The 16,415-nt window shown below is 42.3% G+C and overlaps 1 protein-coding gene across 6 annotated transcripts in view; it reads left to right on the forward strand.

Annotated features, from left to right (window-relative positions):
- Window positions 1–16,415, forward strand: part of LOC147026255 (extracellular sulfatase Sulf-1-like) — a 397,411-nt gene that overhangs the window by 332,180 nt on the left and 48,816 nt on the right. For all 6 annotated transcript variants that reach the window (XM_085881495.1, XM_085881494.1, XM_085881497.1 and 3 more), the window contains one exon: window positions 1,226–1,415. In XM_085881495.1, the coding sequence (XP_085737621.1) occupies window positions 1,226–1,415 (190 nt within the window). The remainder of the gene's footprint in view (window positions 1–1,225; window positions 1,416–16,415) is intronic.

Consider the following 16,415-nt stretch of genomic DNA (forward strand, 5'->3'; position numbering starts at 1 on the left):
ATTGTGTGTTGGCGTCGTGTCTCAGAAATTATTGAAGCTGGATGAAAACACAGAGAGAGAATTCCACGCAAATCAACAAGACTCTCAGCTAAAAGAGGAATCAGTCGCACATTCGTGTGATGAATAATGAAGGGAGACATTTGGATTTTCCTTTAAAATGCAGCTTTTTCTGAGAATTAATGAAATGATCGCAGAAGATGAGGAATTCTGTAACCACTTTTCTGAACCAATGGAAAATGAAGACCCCAGTATCAATGATATAAAATTATGTGCTGAATGCCATATTTACATTAATTGGATGATGAATAAACAAAATTGCAGATTTGGAGGATTGGAAAAGTCATAAGAACCTGAAGAAGCATCACTTCACTCGGAAAATCAGCGTCTGATGTGGATTGAGTTTGTCACTAATCTATGGTCCCTTTTTCGTTTTGTCTTTTTGAAAACCCGAATACCAAAATGGCAGTAACTGACATCAGATCGTTATATTCTCATGCTGAAGACTTCCCTATGGGAAAGGGTGAGAAGTAATGAAAATCTGTGATTTTACCAAGATGGAGCCACATCCCACACTTTAAATGAATGTATTGCTTGGCTGAGGGAAAAATTTCGAATCCCCTCAACAATCACAGGATTAAATTCCGATGATACCGCCCCCCCCCCCCCCAGGTCACCTGACTTGTCACTGCTGGATTGTTTTTTTTATGGGGACAATCCAAAGGAAGAGCATTTCAGTTGAAACCAACCACAATTGCTGATTTGAAAGTGGCAGTTATTCAGATTATATATTGGGAGTTATGCAAAACACCCTTCAGAAAGTGATGCAAAACTTGTTGCTCCACGTAAGAAAGTGTATAGAACAGAGGGGCTGTCATATGAGCACTTGGTTTAAGTATTGAAACTTGATGATTGTACAAATGTTTCACAAAATACAATTCTTACATATCTGTCACTGGTGTCAAGTTGTAATTTATTTTATAAACTTTTTTTTTGCAATCCATATATATATATATATATATATATATATATATATATATATATATATATATATATATATATATATATATATATATATATATATATATATATATATATTTTTTTTTTTTTTCATAAACACCTCAAAGGATTACCATATGTCCATATGCTGCAAACACAATATTATTGATGATGCTGACGTTGATAAAACAATAATAATAACAACACATTAATGCATGTTTTGATTTAGTCATAGAAGAGACGAAGATGGTGCAGCAGACAGCAGGCGATCAAAACACCCAACATCTGACAGAATCTTTTGAGCCAATAAAACCCCATGGGACACCAAGTCTGCCAGAGGCAAAGCCCACGCACAAGGCCTTGTGGGAAGATTCCACAGAGAATTTTGAAAGCTCTGAACTCAGACAAATTACATACAGGTAAAAACTCACATGGTTTTACACAGATGGTCTCATGCAGAAAGTTTTTATGAAAACCCTCATCTACTGTCTGAAGATTCAGGATTTTTCACACAATAGTATAAAAGTGAAGATAAATTCAAGAAAATTAATACATTTCAAGAATATTTCCAAGCTCACTGCTCACCGCCCCCCCCCCCTCCTCCCACCTCATTTGTTCCTCTTTACCCCTACCTCTGCCACCAACTACCTCAGTGTGTTCAATGTCATTCTTCCCACCAGGACTTAAAGGTGACTTCACTGTGACCACAGATCACCCCATACTTTTCTGATTAGCCCCTATTGGACTTAGTCGAGCGTATGAGGATTGGGTCTCTTTTGTCTGTGTGTCCATGCGTCAGTCCGTCCACAGCCATATCTCAGATATTATAAACCAATTTTGTTCAAACTTGGCACAAAGACAATACATGATTGTATACCTATGCACATTATTTTGTTTCGCGATTCGATCAAAGATGGCCGACTGGCAGCCATTTTAGTTGTTAAAAAAAAAAACAGATGTTGAACACGTCCTCAACCATTTCACGGACATGCATTTACCGATCCTGTTCAAACTTGGCGCACAGATAAGCAATGATGGCTTACAGATGCACATCATTCTTTTTTGAGATCACATCAAAGATGGCCGACTGGCAGCTATTTCATTACTCAAATGTGTCCCCAACCATTTCTTAAACATGCATGGTCCAATTTTGGTCAAACTTGGTGCAAGCACAGTACATGATGGCATGCATGTGTACCTCACTCTATTTTGCTGTCTGATCAAAGAAGGCCAACTATGAGATTGGTGGCCATTTTAGTTGTAAAAAAAAAACCCATGTTGAAAATGTCCTCAACCATTTCTCAGACATGCATTTATTGATCTTGTTCAAACTTGGTACACGGGTAAGGAGCGATGGCTTACATAAGCACGCCATTTTTTTTTCGAGATCAGATCCAAGATGGCCGACTGGCAGCTATTTTGTTACTCATGCAATCTTGCCCAATCATTCACAATCTTGCATGTCACATGACCACTCAAGTCAGTAGCCCATAGACATAAATCTTGTAAATATTGGCGAGCCCTTTAACTCCGGACAGCAAAATTACAAAAACCACGGGGACCATGACATTTAATGTCTTTTCTCCTTGTGCTGAAATAATAACATGAGTTCCCTTCCAAGGAACTTCAATGCAGGAGGCAGTCATTGGGCCCATCAAGGCCCATACCGTCGCGCAAACCTATGGATATTTGTCTGTACTCTATCCATTTTAAATGCTGAGCCTCAAGCAAGGAAACAGCACATACCATTTCTTAAGTCTTTGGGATGACTCAACCAGAGTTCAATCCATCAACTTCCCAGACTCACAGTGGACGCTCCAACCCTTACACCACCGAGTCTAATTTTATATTTTCTACCCTCAATAACCCTCCCAAGCACACCCATTCCTTTCTAGGTTATTGTCTTTTCTCCCCTTTCCCTCTGCACTCCATTTCATTTTCTCTTCCATTGCTCTTTCATCCCTGGTTTTCTCTTCCTGTTCTTTAAACCCTCTTCTTGCTGTGTTTGAACTTGTATCTCGGTTGTTCACCCCCTTTGTCCCACTCCTCCTCCTCTTCCTCTTATCCTTTGCCTTGTGTAATCTTCCTCCATATATCACCCTAATGTGGTCTCTCTACCCTGCTGTTGTTTTTTTTTTTCCCACTTTACACTACATTTTTCTTTTCTGTTATGTGTTCAACCGCTTTCATGAAACTTGACATTGTGTGTAAAACATTGCAGCTGAAATTTACTGCATTTCATTATTTTTACTTCACATCCTCATTTGAAAGTATTTGTTATTAAGGAGAAAACACAACCTTGTGAAGTTCGTAGGAATTACTGTGGATATAGCCATCTCTTGTTCATGGTTGGCTAAAAACACACAGGTGATGTCATCGTCAAGAAGACCTGCCTGTCACCACAGAAATCATTCACTGAAGTCAATCATTTGACTGAAGTCAGTTGCCTAACAAACTTTCCTCCCCCAAGACGTGTCTGACTCCCAAGTATCTCTCCCCGGTTACTCCCTCCTCCGGTATGACAGACCTGAGCCTCGTCCTTGTGGAGGAGTTGCTCTCTTCATCAAAGACTCTATTCCTCACTCTCCATGCACTGCTTTCACTCCCCCACACCCCCAGGAATACCTCTGGCTACGGCTTCCACTCCACTCCCACCTCATGTTTATATGTGTACTGTACCGTCCACCTCACAGTGATGACTCCATCTACACCTCACTATCCGAAAACATGGACCATCTTCTATCTTCTCATCCAAACTCTCTCTTCCTCTTATGTGGTGACTTCAATTTTCATCATGCCAGTTGGCTAGGTGTGGGTACCTCTATCACCTGTCATGGCACCTCAGCAAAAGCGTTCTGCGACTCATTGGGACTGACTCAATCAGTCAACTTCCTGACCCAGATCTCAACCAATGGTACTCTATCTCTTCTGGATCTGATTTTGACAAATTTCGCTGACAATATCTGCTGCTCTTCCTCCGCTCCAATCGGTTCTTCTGAACACGTCCTTGGCAAAGTGGACATCTCTCTGGCTATTATCAGAGAACCACCTCACCGCCGTCGAGTCTGGCATTTCACTCAAGCCGACTGGCAGGGTCTCCAAGCAGCCATCAAACTTATAGACTGGTCTCCTATCACTACTTTCTCAAACATCAACTCATCCTGGGAATTCTTTCAAAGAAACTTGCTCTCCCTCATGCACAGATTTATCCCCTCTCGTGTTCAGTTGTCCTACCCTTCCTCCCGCCCTTGGTTTACTGAAGCTTGTGGCGAGGCAGTTGTCCTGAAGCAACTTGCCTTTGCCTCATGGAAAGCAAACCCAACTGAGGGCAATCTCAGTTCCTTCCACAAAGCTCGGAACAAGTGTGTATCTACCCTCAGGAGAGCCAGAAAACATCTTTCTCATCTCAAGTCTGAACTCTCAAACCTCTCTCCCTCCTCAAAATCCTGGTGGCATTTAATCAAATCTGTTTCTGGTGTATGTTCCCCCTCCATCCCCTCCATTACCTCAAATGGCCGCACTGCTGATACCGCACGTGAAAAAGCTGAATGCCTAAACTCGGTATTTGCAGCTAAATCTTGTGTCCTTTTCTCCTGACAAGGTGTAGAGTTTGCTTTCAAACCTCGACTCAGATTCTGCAACCGGTCCAGACGGCATCAGCCCACATGTCCTCAAAGCCTGCTCTTCTGTTCTTGCTCACCCTCTCACTGTTCTTTTCACCCTCTCATTTGCTCAAGGTTATCTGCCATCTGCTTGGAATTCTGCAAACATCACTGCCCTGCACAAAAAAGGTGCAAAAACAGATCCCTGCAACTACAGACCAATCAGCCTTCTCCCAATCATCAGCAAGGTTATGGAATCCATCATCGCTTCAGACATGAAATCCTTCCTCTTCTCCAATGGCTTGATTTCCGATAATCAATTTGGTTTCAGACCAGGTCACTCTACCATGGATATGCTGCTTCTGCTCTCCCATCAATGGATGGAGGTCCTCAATGCCAGACAGGAAATCCGAGCCGTATCCCTGGACATATCACGTGCTTTTGACACAGTCTGGCACCCTACCCTACTCACCAAACTCTCTTCCTATGGTATCCAAGGCAATCTGCACTCATGGCTCACAGACTTCCTCTCCTGTCGCAGTCACCGTGTGGCCCTAAATGGAGTTCTTTCATCCCCTCTTCCTGTGCAGGCTGGAGTTCTTCAAGGTAGCATTCTGGGTCCTGTTCTTTTTCTAGTTTTCATCAATGATCTCTCTGACTCTGGAAAATCCTCTATATCTCTTTGTTGATGACTCCACCCTCTGCCATACCATCTGTCATCCCTCATACCGGCAAGCAGCAGCTTCTTCGCTCACTGCAGATCTGGATAAAATCACAAACTGGTCCAACACGTGGAACATGTCTTTCAATCCGGACAAATCTCACACTCTCACTATTTCTCTTCGAAAGGACCGTTTAGAAACCCCAGCCCCCCCCCCCCACCATCCACTTTCTCAACTAATCCTCTAGAAGAAGTCTTTTCTTTCAAGCTTCTGGGTCTCAATATCTGCCGTGACTTTTCCTGGGAAAGTCACATCTCCAACCACGCCTCCAAAGCCAGTCGCCAACTGGGAATCCTCCATCGTGCAAAGTCTTTCCTCGGCCCTCTTGAGCTCCTGACCCCTTACAAAGCTTTTGTCCGTAGCCTGATGGAGTACTGCTCTCCCCCTGGGCTGGTGCTCCTGCCTCCCACCTTTCTCGGCTTTACGCTGTCGAAACCAGGGCATTTAGGATCATCAGCATCTCCCGCAATGAAGCTGAGTCTTTGGGCCTCTCACTCAATCACCGCAGGTTGGTCGGTGGTCTTTCTGTCTTTTACCGTCTCCTCTCCAGCCTTGCCCCCCCCCCCCTTGCTCTCTCTGCGATTTGTACCCACCACATTTCCACAGGGCACTCAAGTTCCGCCAACAACTCCCTTCTGGTAAAACTACCAAAATCATGAATCACTGCTCACCTTCACTCTTTCATTCCTCTTTTTTCCCGCCTTTGGAATAAACTCCCTCACTCTATTCTTTCCCATTCTTCCCTCCAGGCTTTCAAAACAGCTGTTCACCACCACCTCTTATCATCCCCCATCCAAATCCTCGATCTTTTCTACCCCCGATAATCCACCTAAGCCCACTTCCTTCAATTCCCCTGCTTTCCTTCCTGAAAGTCCCTGTAATGTCCATCTTCTCTTCCCCATGTTCCCCGTCCCATTCCTCTCCCTTCCACAGATCTCCTAATGTGTCTGTTCCTCACTGTTTTGTCCCTCCCACCCCCGCCCCTCTTGTCTCATGCCCCCTTGCTGTGCGTTGTGTGTTAGCTCTCATACGAGCCTCGACAAGGTATACAAAAAAAAATTGTTGTTGCATAAATTTAGCTTACCTGGAACGTCGTTCTGGGGAGCTTGTGGGATGGCGTGTCATCCGTCTGTCTGTCCGTCCGTCCGTCAGTCCACAAATACTTGCAACTTCTCTGAAACCAGACAAAGGATTTTGTGAAACTTTACCACAACGTTCATCACCCGTGAATGTATCAAAGTTTGTTCATGGCATTTTAAAAATCGGGCCTCAAGGAGGTCTACGGGGGTTGCCCCCAAAAATAGGTATTTGCTTTATTCTCAGAAACTTGACCACAACGTCCATCACCCATGATGAACCAAAGTTTGTTCACAAAAAAAAAATTGAGGTCTAAGAGGGTCAATGGAGGGTGGGGGTGGGGTGCGGGAGGGGGGCGGGTTTGCCCTCCAGAAGAGGTATTTGCTTTCTTCTCAGAAACTACAGACACAATTCCTATAAAACTAGACCACAACCTTCATCGCCCGTGACGTACCAAAGCTTGTTCATAACATTAGCAAAATCTGGGTTTTAGGGTGTCTACGGGGGTTGCCTCGCAAAACAGATAATTGCTTTATTCTCAGAAACTACACATTCAATTCTGATGAAACTTGACCACAACCTTCATCACCTCGATGACTACAAGCAGGTGACGCACCACCATCTCATGACACCCCCAAGGGGAGGGGGGGTTGCCTCCCAAAATATGCATTTGCTTTCTTCTCAGAAACCACACACACAATTCCGATGAAACTTGACCACCACTTTCATCAACCGTGATGTACCAAAGTTTGTTCACGGCATTGAAAAAAAAATCCAGAGGTATTTATTTTCTTCTCCGTTACAAATTTTGAGGGTCTTCTACGCCTACCAGTGGTTCCTTGGTTATCTTATCCAGCCGCTACCAGGTGAGTATCTCGGGGTATTGCCCCTATGTTTATCGTTTCTCATCTGCTCTTGCAGTCTCTGCTCTCTCATCTCTCTGACCCTCCCAAGCTCCTGCAGGATCCACATGTTCTTCTACTAAACCCCTCCTGGTCACACTACCCAAATCCAGGATTTTTTTCACACCTCCACTCTTTTGTTCTTCTTTTCTCTTGGATGTTCAGCTGCCTTATGAGGCTGTTCAATCGCACTCTTACTTCGACGACTTAAAGCAGATGGTGCACCACCATCTCATGTCATCCCCCATCCCTACCTACAATTTTCTCTGACATCATCGACTCCACTAACCAAACCCTCTCATACTTTCAAGTTGCAATGTTTCCTCCCTTCCTTTCTCTTCTCTTTTCCTGTTTGTTCATTCCCTTAATGATTGTGGCTAACTGTTGCCCCCACTGCCCCCACTATGAGTTCATAACTTTTTACTCTCTTTCATTTTGTTCTTCCAAGAGCCTCGATTTAAAAAAAAAAACAAAAGTTAAATCATTTTTTTGGTCGAGTGAATAATGATTAGGTCTCGTAATTCTCTAAATTTGAAATCTAGATTTTAAACATTTGAAATCTAACTTTCATCTCACTTTTAACATAATGTATGTGTTCCCTAACATTCTTCCAAGGGAATCTCAGCACAGGAGGAGTCTATTAGTCTGGTTGCCAACCTTGGTCTGGTTGGAATCCATTAGCCTGGTTGCCAACCTATGGTTGTTTCTCTTTGCTCTATCCTTTCAAATGCTGAGCATCAAGCAAGGCAAGCAGCACATACCATTTTAGTCCTTGGTATGATTTGGTCATGGTTTGAACCAACGACCTCCACCAACTCAGTGTCAATGCTCTAGCCAACCATTACACCACCAAGTCATTATATTTACTCCACCATCGCACCAAAATATCCCTTCTCATTTTTCCAAACCTATTTAGAATAGAATTCTAAATAGGTTTGGAAAAATGACTTTTTTTCGCTGTTGTTTTAAATTGAACCATTCATTTCGAATACAGCACATGGCTGCTGTGTTGCACCATTGCTCGCGGTGTAGCTCTGCTGCTGATGCAGTGCCCCCTGTAGGTTAGAGCAGGAATTTGGAATCTGTTCAGGGTGCCAGTGATAGCTTGCCTACTCTCTGCAAGAGATGCTGCAGGATCTTTAACTTCCACAAACGACCAGTGCTAGCAGACGGGTCAAACTGATGAACCCCGTCTGTTAGACAGTAGATTGGTCCATTAACAAGTTGTTAGGGCTAGTGTTAGGGTAACATCAGAGTGACCATTTATAGCTGGGTTGAGATTCAAACCCGGGCTAGAGATAACTCACAGGTGAGTGCACATACCTGTATAGTTATGCTACCAGCACTTAAACGGGATGCACAAGATCAAAACCCCAACTGTGTTGTTTCGTTGGCTTTTCAGGTAAGCATCGGTACAGAATTCACCTCCTATTCTTTATTCCTTTGTTCTCTGTCCTGCCCCTTGCTTTATTGTTTTCTTGATTTCATTACTGATTGTGCAGCCAGTGAAAACTTAACAGGCACCATATTGTCACACAATACGGCCGTGTGCCCAATCATTCCATATGCCATTCCGACTATCTGGCTTGCAGTGTTGCGATGAGATAAGTACTTCTCTGGAAATTTAGGGAGCTTGCTAATGCTACAGTTGAAAGCCAGGCGATTGTCCACGGCTGCACGTTTGGAATGTTATCCCTTTAGAGTTGCCCTTTTTACAGTATCTCTTCATCTCATGGTCGAATGGCTTTATAGGCTGGCGGTTGTGTAAATCTCAGCGGATTCATTCCATTCTACCCAACACTAAACGGATTGACCCCCGTGGTCACAGCAAAATGGCGAACAGCTGCATGCGTAAAATCCATGTCTTTCCCACTTCCAACAAAAGTCATGATCTCATGCTCTTTTCAAAACGCACAAGCCAATAGAGTGGACATAGATTTGTGATGATGTATTGTTATATAAGATGTGGAGACGACGATAGGTGGTTGAATTACAGTCGGTACAGTATTTTTATGGAACTTTTTTTGGTTTTTCTTACCAAAGATATTCTATGTTCCTAAAAATGTAAGATAGTTACAAAACAGGCTTGTATTCAATCTGTCCACATTGTGATTTTTCGAACTCGTATTTAAACTATAAGGTCACTGAAGCGATTGTGTTTTTTTCAACAATATTTTACCAATGCCGAAAGTATCTATGTATCCACATATAGTTGTTCGATGATAAACTAGTCCGAATGATGAAGGTGAATGTGAATGTCGATCTGCGTCGGTGGTCAGGTCAAACAATGGATGATATCAACAGAACATCGATTGAGGTATGCGAGCGTGGGAAGCAAGGAGAAGCTTGCATTTCAGGTGTTAACCCTTCTTCGGAGAAACATCAGCCTCTCCTTACCTCCGACAACATTTAGCATACTCTGATCGGCATTATGTTGATTTCATCCAGTATTCTTGTTCAGGTCACATTGACCAAATGCAAGGATCCATATTATTTTATACTAGTGGGATGTGCTTCCGCATTGTCTCATGCCACTCACCTGCATTTGATTTTTAATTGATTTATTTATATTTTCATTTACGGACACTTTCCGATGGTTCTCTGATTTTTTTTTTTCCTGGTGTATTGGATTTGATGTCCATCGGCACGCAAAATTACCGTGCTTCCCCATTGTCTCAGGTCGCTCACCTGCATTTTTTTTCATTTATTAATTTCCCCTTATTTATACTTTCATTTACCGATGTTTTCCGACGATTCTGAGATTTTTCCAGGTGTATCAGCTTCGATGTCCATTGGCACACAGAAAATCAGCTTTCTACCTCACCTGGAAGGTTTTAATATCAGTGAGTGGGTGAGTGAGTCATTCAGTCAGTCAGTTAGTGAGTGGTTATAAAGAGCTTTATATATTTGATTTTGGGTTCTATTATCCAAACTCGGTGAAGTATAATGCCGAGAGTGTCTGCTCTGAGTCAGGGAGGTCGGTGGTTCGAACTCTGGGCAAGTCATAGCAAAGATTTTAAAAAATAATACGTTCTGCTTCCTTGCTTGAAACTCAGAATTTTAACAAGATAGAGCATGGACAATCAACCATAGGTTGACAATCATAACCCAGGCTTTGATGGCCTATTGGCCTCCTCCTGTGTCAGAGTTCTTTGTAAGAGAACACATTATTTTATCCTTACTATACTTCATGGACTGGTATTTGTGTGTTTGGTTGTTTGTCCCACTACCTATCCTACAGTTCTGGGTTGATTACATCCAGACTTGATGCGTAGGATCAGCATGACCCCAATTTATGACGAGAGGTGTTTTTATCTTTGCTGGTGGTCTTGGGGGGTAGGGAGGGACACAAATTCTCTATGTCCATGTGTATCATGTCATGCTGCCCCAGGTGGTAGAGGGTGTTACAAGTCTCCACCCTGTACACTATGGTATTCCTGTCCCTACATTTCCCACTGCAATGAGGTGTTTTGAATTATAAACAGTAGGTATGTGTTTGCTTCATGCATGTAACCCGAGGTTATTTTTATATTTTCGGGAACGATTGAGACAGCTGTCAGTTGCCTATACACCACCCAAATAAAGGTAGGTGTCAGAACATTGTGTTACATGGTCGGAACAAGATTGTCCGTAGGATGGGTACTCTGCTTGTATAACAATGGAAAAAACAAACAAGCAGGATATGCAAAAGCTTCTGCAGCTTGGCCTGAAATACAAACCAACATATATATATATATATATATATATATATATATATATATATATATATATATATATATATATATATATATATATATATATATATATATGCCTTCTCAGTACACTGACTGCCTGAGAGAGCCACAGTCATTGAGAGCTATTTAGTAGTCTACCTGGACAGTGATGAGCTATTTTTCAACCAAAAGTAGCATTGTCTTCTGCATATGGCCCATGCCATGGTGCTAAGCATGCAGTCTCAAAAGGCAGAGATGTAGTCCAATGACTGCCAGTGGAGGCAAGGAAAGGTCAGAGTCCTATGTGGGAGGGGGGGGGGACTTTTTAAAATGGCATTTGAATAAACTGCTATTCTTACTGTGGGATTTAAACAGCCAGCTTTGGTGGGAAGTGCCATTTTGCTTATCATGAATTTGGGATTATTCCAATTCCTACTGGATTGGTACTAAGTGCCAGTGCCGGTGGGAGTTGTTTTTTTCGTTTTTTGGCCCTAACTGGGCATTAGCCCATTTTGGGGGTTATACTTCGACTGCTGTCAGTCCATCCGTTTGTGAATCCGTCCGTACCGGTCTGCCTCTACTCGAAAATGATAAGACGCATTTCCTTAATATCTGGCATGTTTATGTAATAACATCTGGGCATAAAGCAAGTGAAATTATTTTGTAATCGGAGGACAAAAGTCATGGGGGACGCAATTTTTTTTGAAAAAAATTATATGGGAGAAAATAGTGCAGGATTGCTTCTGCTTTCAGGAACGATTATTCATTTATACACACATTGTCATTTCCATTATGTTCAGGGTGGCATGAGAGTCGCTTTGCCTGGGATAAATTTCTCGCACCTCCCTCCCTCCCTTCCCCTCTGCCCTCCTCCGTTGTGGTTATGCTGTTATGTGACAACAATGCCTCAGGAGAATGACGGAATGCATACAGATACAATGACTGATTCATTGTTATAAAGTACTACACATTAAAACCTGTATATTAACAGATTAAGAACAAATGTTTTCTTGGGGAGGGGTAAAGTGACTTTCAGGCCACCCTGAACATACCACCTTTACTTATTTATTTATTTACTTACTTATTTATGTACACTCTCCCATCAGATCGCCATTACCTTCATACCATCTTGAATTATCCATTTATTTGTATCCAACTTACCATCACAACTTGATATATATGTCAAATATTTATTTATAGACTATACCATCAGGACTACATACATACAACTTGAATGATCTCCATTTATTGATGAATACACTTTCGCATCTCCTCGATGTGCATATTTATTTATTTATTTATTTGTTTATTTATTTTTGTTACCTCCACCACCAAAGGTGAATGTAGGTTATGTTTTCACCCCTGTCTGTTTGTGAGCAGGATATCTCAAAACTTTATGTACAAATTCGAATGAAACTTTGTGGACAGGTTTGGTGTGTGATAAGGACGAATTGATTCGATTTTGGTGAAGATCTGAATCTAGATCTGGACACTATAATTTTTTTTTAATTTTTAAAGTGATTCTTCACCATTGAGAGATGGGGCCAAAAATGATGCATAGCATGACATGTCGAAAATTTATTGGGCCTGATATGTTCAACTGGATCAGGCATTGCGTGGCGGACAGGGCCAGATTTAGGCATGGGCAAGCTGGGCAGTTGCCCAGGGGCCTCCACAACCAGGGGGCCTCCACATATTTCATTAAAAAAAAATTGTAAGGAAAAATGTATTTGTGTGTGCCTGAATGGTAGTTGGTAGTGGAACAGATATAAGATATTCATCTTATCTCATTCTCTATTTTATATCGGTCAGTTGACTTCTATGGGAGTATGGGACTTTGCACATCTCTTTACTTTTATTATCCTTGCATGTCTCTTTACTACTTTGTTCTTGAAAAATATACTTTATGGATGACTGTAAATATGTCTTGTCACCTTTTTAGTATACTAAGGTAGGGTGGGCCTCCACTACTGAAGGCTGCCCAGGGGCCACCACATGTCTAAATCCGGCCCTGGTGGTGGAGGTATGCACTCTACCGAGTGCCCTTCTCGTTTTCGCTGTATTTATTGTATTTCATGTTTATTTCAATTGTAATGTGTTTAATTCTGGCTGCTGCTGACCTTCCTCCATGTTTTTGTAGCCCAGGAACCCCCCCCCCCCTTTCCTATTGGCCCTTGGTTTCCATGATCATGGTTTTAAGTATCACAACATTTTCCAGAAACCTCACCTCCATTTTTTTTTGTGGGGGGTGGGGGGGGTTACTGTATTGCATAAGAGGGCATGGGATGTGTATCTGGGTGAAGAAGAGGCTGCCGATATGGCTATGTACGATGCTGATTGATGCTGCGTTCCATGATGATCAATAAAGCCTCCATGTCCTAAATTGTGTCTCAACGTCGTCATATTACAGTGTATAAGGGTGTACAGTCCTGATGTACAGGACTGCTTCAGTATCGCTGAACTTCCGGATTTTTTCACGATGTTTAAAATTGTTGTCATTGATATTGAAGTACAGTTGGGCCTTGCCGTCCGTGGGTTTCCCCTTCACGGGTTCCCTATATTGCAATTAATTTATTGAGTCAAGGTTTGTGGATTGCTGCCAATGTGCTCAAATAATTGTAGGTTGGCAAACTATTTTCCACATTTCTTCACCAAATTAACATGGACTGTCAACAAAATAACCCCCTCAAATCCACTAACATCATCATCTCCATCAACTCGTCTTTATCATCTCCATAATCACCCCCAACACATATTTGGATCAGGTTTATCATTGTTATGATTAAATAATTAAATCTTAATAACTCAAGAAAATATACTTTATTTTACGTTGTTAATACAGGAAAACAAGTCTGGTGTTGGCTTAGTGGTTAAAGTTTTTGCCTTGGAGATCTTAGTTTGTTGAGTGTCAAGTCTCTGTTGTGCATTGAACATCACCAGGTGGGTTATCCTTCTCAGCCTGTTATCCATCTATTCTGGTTCGTAATATACAAATCAAAAGTTTCATTCACTTTTTGTGGATATTTGCTATACTACACATTTTTGGAAACATTAGGATATACTGAATAGAAAAACCAATGTTTCCATTTTTAAAAATTCTCTATAGTGGCCATCTTGGATTTGCAAAATGGCCACTATTGAAAAATCAGTTTTCCAACTATCTCCGCTTCTAACCCATGTAGCCAAATCACACGCAAAGGCTGAATCTGTGAAGCATGCAAATGCCCATCTGCAGCAACTCTTGACTAATGATGATGTGATCAAGAAGATGCAGTCCTGGGAAGCACAGAAATCAAAGAACACCATGTTTAGAGCAATGATGAATGACCAGCACTGGGTGGAGATGATTCTGTACTTTGTAGCAGCCTCCTGAAACGCTGATCTGAACCATAATCTTGAAACTGGAGAAGCTCTCAGCAAGCTGTTCTTCGCAATGGACAGGATCAAGTATAAGTGACTCTGGCCACACTACTTCACAGATATGCATGCACTTAAGATTGACCACCCAGACACATGTAGGGAACTTGAAGAGGGCAAAAGGCAACAAAGACTGCCATCCTGTTTTTATCCATCGGGGCAGGCCATGCTGGCGAGCATCTCAACAAATTCATTAAGGTCCATGTTGGGCTCATCGGAAATTCCAAAAATTCAAATGCATGGCCAAACTTCTTCATGACAGCTCTTGAGCTGTCCTGCCTGACAAAATAGTTCAAAGGGCAGTTCGATATTGGAAGAAGGAATGTTGTTGAACACCACGACCTCTCCCCAACTGCAGTCAAGTGTGAACATGGAGCAGTTGGCAAAATCAAGAGCCCCATTCTGAGTCAAGGCAATCCATTTGCTGTTGAACATGACAGGCTCCACAACCTGATAACCCGTGCATACATCCAAGATCGGTATGTGCAACATTTACAAAACATACATGACACTGGACAGAAGCTGTACGAAGATTATGTTACTGAGCGAATCATTGGGAATGTGAGCGTCTGGACACAATTGAAGAGACAAAAATACAACATGTACATGTCTGGCAACAAGAGGCTGGCAGTTAATATTTATGACAAGACTGTTAGCATGAAGGAGATCAAAGATCTGTTTAGCAGACTTGTGGGCCTTGCGAGATCAAGCCGAGATGTGGATCAGAGAAAGAAGCTATTGGTAACGACGAGTTTACCCTGATGCCAAGGGTGCTGTTTGCTCATTGTGGGACAGTGTTGCCATGCAATGACAAGTCCACGCTCATCCATGGCCTTGGGAAGTTGGCATTAGAGGAAGCAGCACAAGGTGACTCACTGACAGATGAAGAAGCCATTGAAGTGGACATTCTCCATCACAGCAAGAAGGTTGCCATCATAGACAGAATGGTACTTGTCCAAAAGCTGACTAAGAAACCAACAACAATACTGATGGTGAGGGATCTCAGCAAGTTTTTCAATGACACATCAATGAACCTCACGTAGAACTTTAATGATGTCGTCCTCATGTTTGATACATACAAACTGGATTCCTTTAATAGCACAACTAGGCAGAAGAGATGCCAGGGGAAGGACTCATTCCAATACCAAGTCAGAGATGAGACGACTATCAAGCACATAACGATGAGTAGATTCCTATCACATGACAAGACAAAGGCAGACTTAACAGAGTACTGAACAAAGAAGACTCTGGACTATAGTAGAAGTTCCTCCAAGCTGGTTATTACTTCAGCATCTAGCCGAACCAGGAGCAACAAGTATGTGGGTCTCTTTGACGAAAACAACCATGATGAAGCTGACACATTGATGATATGTTTTGCAGTATCTGCAGCAAGACGAAACCCAGGAGACGTACAACTAACGTTTTTCTCACTTGACACAGATGTTCTAGTCTTGGCCATAGCCAATTATGATTTGTAGCCAATGAACACCTCCATCTCCATGGCATTATGTGTTTTACAGATCCAACCATTCTGGGAGGTCCGAGGTCCAAAAAGGCAAAGGCTTTGCCTGCAGTCCATGCTTTCTCTGGCACTGATAACACTGTGAGATTTGCAGGAGGAGGAAAGGCGACGTGGTTCAAGATATTCCTAGGATCTGAAGATAACATAATCGAGGCTCTGAGGATGCTGTCTGATGACAAATAAGTGACTGAAGAGCTGCAGACCAACTTCACAATATTTGTATGTGCTGCCTACTGCCCAAAAGGAATTATAATCTGAAGCATTCCAGAGCTGCAATGGCACCTCTTCTGCAAAAACATGGTGGAGAGAGACAACCACCAACACTTGGTACCTTCAAACAACACATCCTGAGGGTAAATATGCAGGCTCGAGTTTGGGGACAAGCAAGAACTGCCCAGTGAGTTCCCCTGGATCCATTTCAGAATGGCTACTATATAGACAATGACAACCAGCTGAAGCCGACC

The sequence above is a fragment of the Eptatretus burgeri genome, chromosome 5 (genome assembly GCF_056783735.1).
Source record: "Eptatretus burgeri isolate ZD-2024b chromosome 5, Ebu_testis_v1, whole genome shotgun sequence".
Classification (NCBI taxonomy): Eukaryota; Metazoa; Chordata; class Myxini; order Myxiniformes; family Myxinidae; genus Eptatretus; species Eptatretus burgeri.